The sequence below is a fragment of the Charadrius vociferus genome, unplaced genomic scaffold (genome assembly GCF_000708025.1).
Source record: "Charadrius vociferus isolate BGI_N301 unplaced genomic scaffold, ASM70802v2 scaffold472, whole genome shotgun sequence".
NCBI lineage: Eukaryota > Metazoa > Chordata > Aves > Charadriiformes > Charadriidae > Charadrius > Charadrius vociferus.
Window position 1 is genome coordinate 7,274,338 of NW_009647735.1, and position 7,657 is coordinate 7,281,994.

The 7,657-nt window shown below is 38.9% G+C and overlaps 1 protein-coding gene across 2 annotated transcripts in view; it reads left to right on the forward strand.

Annotated features, from left to right (window-relative positions):
• Window positions 1-7,657, forward strand: part of MOSPD1 (motile sperm domain containing 1) — a 14,438-nt gene that overhangs the window by 922 nt on the left and 5,859 nt on the right. The window contains exons 2-4 of one of the 2 annotated variants that reach the window (XM_009881711.1): window positions 1,620-1,621; window positions 4,817-5,073; window positions 5,257-5,332. In XM_009881711.1, coding sequence (XP_009880013.1) covers window positions 4,920-5,073; window positions 5,257-5,332 — 230 coding nt within the window. In that variant the 5' untranslated portion in view covers window positions 1,620-1,621; window positions 4,817-4,919. Of the gene's footprint in view, window positions 1-1,619; window positions 1,622-4,815; window positions 5,074-5,256; window positions 5,333-7,657 lie in introns of those variants that run through there. The other variant, XM_009881712.1, reaches the window with a different exon arrangement.

Below are 7,657 nucleotides of genomic sequence, written 5' to 3' on the forward strand. Positions count from 1 at the left end.
GTTGTGGGCACGGGCAGGGCCGGGCGAGGGCTGCGGGGAGAGGCCCTTCGAGCGCAGATGCCTCAGCCTTTATCTCCGCCGCTCTCCGGCGGAGAACAAAGAGGATCAATTAAGCGGGTGCAATTATTGGTGTTTCTCTGCCTTCCGTAGGTGCGCTTTGAGGGTCAAATGGGAATTGTCTTCCCTCCCGTCGCTCTGTGAGGAAAGAGGGTTTTCCTCGGTTGATCTGTGGCATCTCGGCACTCGAGCGGAGGGTTTGAACCTGCTCTGAGTCGGGGCAGAGAGGCCCCGCGGCACTAAGGGGCACAATACGCGTTTGAAAACCGGCCAGTTTAGTGTATTAAACACAACGTGGAAGTGAGAAAATAGACGAAAGCAGATGTGCCCTTGAAGGTCTTCTATAGGATTCTTCTGAGCGTTACGGTAGGATGGATCAGAAACCGTGCACAGCTGTTAGTTTGTTTTGCCCAGCTTTTGCATGTCTCTTAGTTGCGCTCGAATATTTTTTTTTTTTTTTTTGTTCTTGTTACTGTCACCTTTTCAGCATTTGGAAAAATAAAGGAAAAAAATAATGTGGTACTAATAAATTTTGCTGTCAGTATCAGCACGATTTATGCATGTTGTAGTCAGCCGTGCTAATAGGTAACGCGCTGAGACTGTTTCATTTTACAGCATCCTGGAGACAGTTACTAATTACATTTCTCATCACCATGTAAAGAGGTAAACTAGCATTTTTAGGCCCAGGCTTTGCTCAGTGTCAGAGCAGTTCTGCCAGTTTAAATGTGACTATCCGCCTACTTAAATACTTTGCAGAATATGTGCCTTCATAGATTAGCAAATTGAGGTGAGGTTAACCAACTTGCTCAAGGTCATGGAGTGTCAGTGACAGAGTTAGTAATAATGGAATCCAGCCATCCTGGCTGCTGGGTCTGTGCTCTAATCATGGGATGACTCTCCCAAATAATTGCAGGTAGTTTAAACATTGGTTTGCGTAAGTGCATGTTAAGGCCTTCAAAAATTTTGGGAGAAGCAAAATGTTAATAGATCTGCTTCAGATCTTCTGCTGTATTTGCGTGTAGCTTAAAGTAATTACACTGCTTCATGTAGGAGGAGGGAATTTTGAAGACGACTTTGTGGCTTATTTTGTAAATATGTGTTCAAAAGGCACCAATTTTACTGAGTATATAGCATAGCGAGGCTTATTGTGTAGGTTTAGAGGGTAGATCATGAGATACAACAAAAATAGATTACGCTGTAATTAGACAATTTTTAAAATGAGAATGTGGAGACCATGACTGTAAAGAGGTTGTCTTCTGAATAAAGTGTTTACTGGATGACATTCTTTGCAGTTGTTAGGAAAAAAAAAGCAACCAACAAATGCATTCGGAAGCCATGGTGATGAGGCTGTTGGAAGTTGAAATGGGAACAAAAAACTTCCTCGCTTGATTTATTTTTTCAGCAGATACTTGCTAAGTAAAAACAAATCATGATCGGTGTTATTTCTGACCCTAGAGAGGAGTTACGCCTCACTTCGTGTTTTTCTCTGTCAAGTTAAATTTATGAAGGAAGGGATTTCAAAGGAAGCGCTGGCAGATCTGCGTGTGCTATTGTGACACCAGCGGTATATATTTAGTAACTTCAGGGGGGAAAGATCCTTATTGTGCTAAAAAAAAAAAAATAGCAGTGGCAATTGTTTGTCTGGACTTCAAAGAGTGTTGGAAAGCAAGCTGGCATTGTTCAGGTGTTAGGCTTTGGCTCGTGTCCTGTAGCGAGAATTCCGTTTGACGGATTCCTGCACCTGTGGGGAGTTTTGTTGGCGGTACCAGGAGAAGCCCATCTGCACGGTGTAGGTCACAGGCTTGAGACCACAGATCTCGGGTTTGTAGAGGTTGGTTTGTGCTTACCTTCTGTGTTCTGCAAGTAATCACGGTGACTATTGACCACAAAATTTAGTGATCGGGGTGAGAATCTGCTGCGCTGTGGTGCCCAGTGGAGAAGGGCGGCAGCCAGCTTTCTTTTAAGTGAACTGGCTGGGGTGCCAAAAGCTGCGTAGCTGTATTCCGAACATTTACAGGAGCGCTGCTTTAGGGTTATCTGTGCAGAGAAGTTCTGATCATACAGAATTTCTCTGTAAGAGCCTTTACAGTTTCTTGTTGATGAGTTCTGTATGAAAGGTGTGCTGTTATTGATGCTAAACCATCAAATCTCCCCAGCATATGTACAGTTCATAATGCGGTCTTCGGGAAAAGTACTTTTACTGGTATTATTTGGTGAGATATCCAAGCAAGGTGTCTTTTGTGCCAAAATGTCTCAAAAAGGATGCTGATTGCTTGCTTAGAAATCCAGAAATTCGTATCCTGGATGACACTGCTGTGTCAGCAAACATGTCTTCTGTAGGCCTGGGTTTGCCAGATTTTAACTTCTGCCAGTCTGAGCGGTAACTTCTTATCCAGCCAAGATAAATCGGAAAAGGAAGCAATAACAGGGTATACTTTTTTTAAGATTTGTGGCTTTCCACCTGCAAGTTGTGGAATCGTGGGAGATTTGCACGCTGTGTTTTCGATGGATGCGTAAGAAAAAGGAGCCTATTAATAGGCTTAGTGGTCCATACCTCCACTGATGATGTGATTTGTGCCGCTGGCTGAGCTGAAGAAACTGGTGTTGTGGTATGACACCCAGAATTAGAATGAAACGTGCAGTGTTTAAAAAAAAAAAAAAAAAAAACCAAAATAATACGAATGATTATAAATAATATTTTTAAAAATTATTAAATATAGTCACTTAGCATATCTAGCAGTAGTTAGCTATTGATTGTATGGTAGTTTTACATTTATTAGGAAAAAACATTTATTAGGAAAAAAAACCCTTTTGTTAATTTCAAAGATTGCCCATATTTCTGGTACACATAATGTATGCAGTATAGATATATACAAGAACCAAAGATTCTCATATATGTTTCCTGTATACTGCATTGAGCTAACTTTTGTTAAAAAAAAATAAATAAATGTATATATATATATATATTCTTCTGCCTATGAGAAGTTTCAAAAGAAGGTATTTTGCATTCCTGTGAGCTGGCATTTTTTCCGCATTAGATCTTCATATAGACTTTATATATTTGTATGGAGCGGTGAATCTCACTTTGCAATAGTACATAAAGTTGTTGAAAAAATAATGCTTACACTTGCTGCACAAGTTAGTTAATTCTTATGAAACAAAAGGGATTTACCAAAATTCTAAGAAGCACTTGGAACCCAAATTGCCACTTAGAGCTATTTCTTTTTCTAGACTCTTCTTAATAAGGTAGCAGAACATCAACTTGGAACACTATCATTGGGGATTTGTTTTCAGAATATTATTAGTAGCATTTCGGTGAAGTGGAAACAAACCTGTGCTGAAAAGAAACTGGATCTTGGGGAAAGACATTTCAATAAGAGCCATGAATTTAAATTCTACAGGGATGATTTGCTCTTTTAAAAAATCAATACATTTCGCTTAGTTTGCGAATAAGAATCAGAGCCTGTAAATCTGAAGGTATGACAGATATACTCTAGCAAACACCTAAACTTGTGTCATGTTTCAAGTATGAAACATGTATCTGGTGCTCGGAAATGTGAGCATCATGATGTCATGATGTTTGGATTTGATTGTTCATAATGCTAGGGCTATCCGCTGCTACAGAGTTCAGAAACTAAAATTCTTAAGGTGCAACCAAATCGGTTTTATTGAATTGGAGAACAGCTGAAATGGACATTGTTTTATAAAGCTTCATTGGAAGGGGAAATTACAGCTAATGAGTCAGTAGAAACTTTCTGTTCTTTTAATATTTTGTACTATAGACTAAAGTTAAGCCTCAAAGGAGACCTTCGGTTTGATAATTGACCTGTAGGAGCTACAGTAAAATATGACGTTCTTGTGGGGACAATGTATGTAGCTGTTTCACTTTGTTCTGCCTGTGGTGTGTAAAGTCAATGGTATGTGTGCTGAGGAGTCTGGCCTTAATTTTATTTTATGAAGTACGTTTGGGATTGTTGCTTGATCGGGTCATGGGTTCTGGTTTTAGTTCTGGAATGTCACTCAAAATAAAACAAAACTGTGGGGGTGGCAGAGGAAGAATTACAGTGGTTATACTTTGGTTAGGGACAGTGGTGGTAGAAAACTTGTATTTAATTTTTCATCAAATAGTAAATCCCAAATCTGTTTGGTATTATTCATCTTGGTTATTTTTCAATTTGTTGCCTGTAACTACCGTGCGATTGTAATGAGAGTTTAGTTTAAATAAGGCATGAAGCTGTTCCCCATTCTTTCGTGCTGAATCTCTGGGATTTGACATACCTCAGTGCCTGTGTGAGCAGATACCTCATCCGGGAAGGTCACCACTGCAGAGAGATTCCTGCCTAAATGGTGACTACCGCTGCCTTACGTCTTTTGTGTTTTCTCACTTCTGCTCTGGTTTTTCTCTAGTGTTAGTCATCTGAGGCAGAGATGGGATATCTTTTTGTTGCTGTTGTTTGGTTTGTGTTGCAAAGACCCAGCATAAGCAGCGCTTGTCACGGACTGGGACCCCAAAACGCTGCCATGATACACTGAAGAAGTGCTCGCCCATTTATTTTATAGCATTTTGTTAAATGGAGGGAAACCTGGTGTGAATATTTTTTCTATTTCCGTATTTTTGAAGGAACTTAAGTAAAGGTAGATTCATAACCAAGCGTCAAGTTCTATATTTTTACACCTTTGTTGACTGCCTCAGTTTAGTATAGACTTATGGAAATAATCTTCTTGCTTTTTCTCTTTTTTTTCCCCTTTTTTCCTTTAGAATTGCCAAAATGCTTTGGAATTCTTAAACGATTCAAAAACTGAAGTCTCTGAGGATACAAAATCATAAGAACACAAGAAGCAGCAAGGAGGATTCAGTGCCAATGCAGCAACAAAAAAGACAGCCAGAGTTAGTGGAAGGAAATCTTCCTGTTTTTGTTTTTCCTACAGAACTTATATTTTATGCAGATGACCAGTCAACACACAAGCAGGTGTTGACTCTATATAACCCCTATGAGTTTGCCTTAAAATTCAAAGGTGGGTCTCTTAGGTTAAGTTCTATTTAAGGGTTAGTTGGTGATCTCAAACAGTCCAATTATAATTCATGTAACAAATCATATTTGTGACAAAGCCAAACTCGTGTTTTTACATGCATCTGTTGATCAAGTTGGTGAGGTATTACTTCATCGTTTGTTACCACTACTGTCCTTTTCGTTGCAGTTCTTTGTACAACTCCAAATAAATATGCGGTGGTTGATGCTACTGGTGCTGTGAAGCCTCAGTGCTGTGTTGATATGTAAGTAAAAGTTGTTTGTTTGTTTATTTTTCTAATGTATGATACTTGATCACCTTAATTTCTTTTATTATTTAAGATGTAGTAAATGACAGCATGCATAGTATAAACTGAGTTGGATAAAGTTAGGATATTTTCCTAATCTCTTATATGCTTGTGGCCATCTGGTCTCTGCTATTCTTTCATTCTAGGGCAGAGATATTACAATATTGGAGATACTTCCTTCTTTAATTTTATCTAGAGGCATAAATAAAATGCTAGTAAATGCATCCTGTAGTATAGTTTGTAAACCAACAGTGAGAGTAATATGAGCCTTCTCTGAGTACTTATTTGTTATTTCTAACAAGAAAAGCAAGACCCCCCAGGGTTGGGATTTCTTTGTGAGAAATATTTGTTTGCAGATGGGCAAAATGAAAATGAATGCAGTTCTACTGAGCACACTTTCCTGGGCCATGTTTCATAAAGGTACTTTTGCCTACCTTTCACCCCGACCGCCTCTCTCATTCTTGGATCTCTCTCTCTCCCCTTTACTTGTTTCTCCTCTCAGGTCCCAACCTAATAACAGAGAAAAGATGAATGCCAGTTAAATGACCACAACAATGGGTAGGGTCTGTAGGCTGCTATAATTCCAAGTAAAGTAGCTATATAAGCTAAAATAGCCCAATCTTTTTCATCTTCCATTTGACACACTATTTCTGTGCTGATGTACAGATGCAGCTAAAGAAAGTATGAAGTACCTACAAGAGCAGACTGAGCTTTCTGACTAGAAATTTGCGAACTGTAAACCACCTTCTGGAATCTCTGGCTAACAAATGGCCGTATACAAAAACCCCTGCTATTGAACGATCTGTCTTTTATCGGATAAATAGTACTGTGCTTGGGGAATGACTCTTTCCTGTAGACTGTTTTCCTTAAGTGTAATTTGGAAAATTCCAAGGGCTCACCAAATAGAAAGGAATTTTAAAACATGGAACTAGAATTTTCAGTGGGCAGGGGCAACAATCCTAAAAATGGAACAAAACAGGTCAGGATATACCAGTGTATCAGTGAGCTATTTCAGCCTTCAGCAGACATTTACACAAGCTTGATTACGTTTAGTTCATCTTGAACAAATGTCTTTTATTAAATGAAGGAAAATAAGACATATGCATGTTTCCAAGGGAATTTTTTGTTTTTTGTGCAGCAAAACCCCCATCCCATTCCAATGGTTGCTGTCTAAGGGCAGTGTTTACTGCTAGGATATGAGCAGTACTGTGCAAGTATGGCCGTGTGCCAGATAAACAGATATTCTACAGAGCTTCCAATTATGCAATGGTCTCTAAAAAGAAACAGGAGAATGTATCTGTTTATAAGGGTCTGCAGAAAACATCTCTTTGCTTGGCAGCAGACGCATGTTCTCATAGCACAGTGTTATGTAAAGATTCTGTTTAGGTTGGTAGTTGGTACCGTGGTACTAAGAGTAGAAACAAAAATTTAAGAGGAAGTGTTAAAGGAAGAAATAAGTGTTGGATCTGCTGTGCTGATATGCTAAGGGCTGTACGAATTAGGATTGTCAGAGGGCGAAAAAGCCTTTTGTTTTAAAGGCAGTTGCCCAGCCAAGACTCAGCTTGCTGAAAGCCTGTCATAAGCACACTCTTTTGCCTCCGATGTGACGTAAAAGTACGTACGTTCCTGCAGCCCTCTTGCTCGGGTGGTGACTTAGTCTGTTTCCTTGTTGAATAGTCTATTCAAACGAGATACCAGTTACAAGCACTGGCTATCCGTTAATGGTTGTAGATACCTTGATGGGATAGAGTTCCTTTAAATGAAGACTAAAACACAAAAATCTGTTTCTTGAAGCAGTTTAGCGTACAAATTATCACAAAGATAGGTTTCTTGAAGCAATTTTAAGACTACTATCCTGTGTTACTAAGGGTAGAATAATTATTTTCCCCTCAGAAAATGGAAACCTTGAAGCCAAATCACTTACATGTAGGGTTTTTTCAGATTAGCTATTGTTATCTTCGAAATTCAGAATAGCCTTTCACAAAAAAATTTCCACTTTGGAAAAATAATTAAAATCCATATTATCCCCAAGAACTGATACAACTTCAAAACCTAAATGTTATAGCTTTTTAATGCTAGATCCGTATTTTCATAATGAATCATAAATGCAGAGGGGAGCAGTTGAGCAGAGGTCTGTATTGCCTTTGATCAGTGTTATTTTAAAACTGTGTTTTTTAGGTCCCACATACAATTTTTCCCATTAAATGCCATAAAAATAGAAGGAAAGCAACAACTATCACCCTGTCTTACTGTTGAAGCTGTCTTGGTCAATGTATTCAAAAC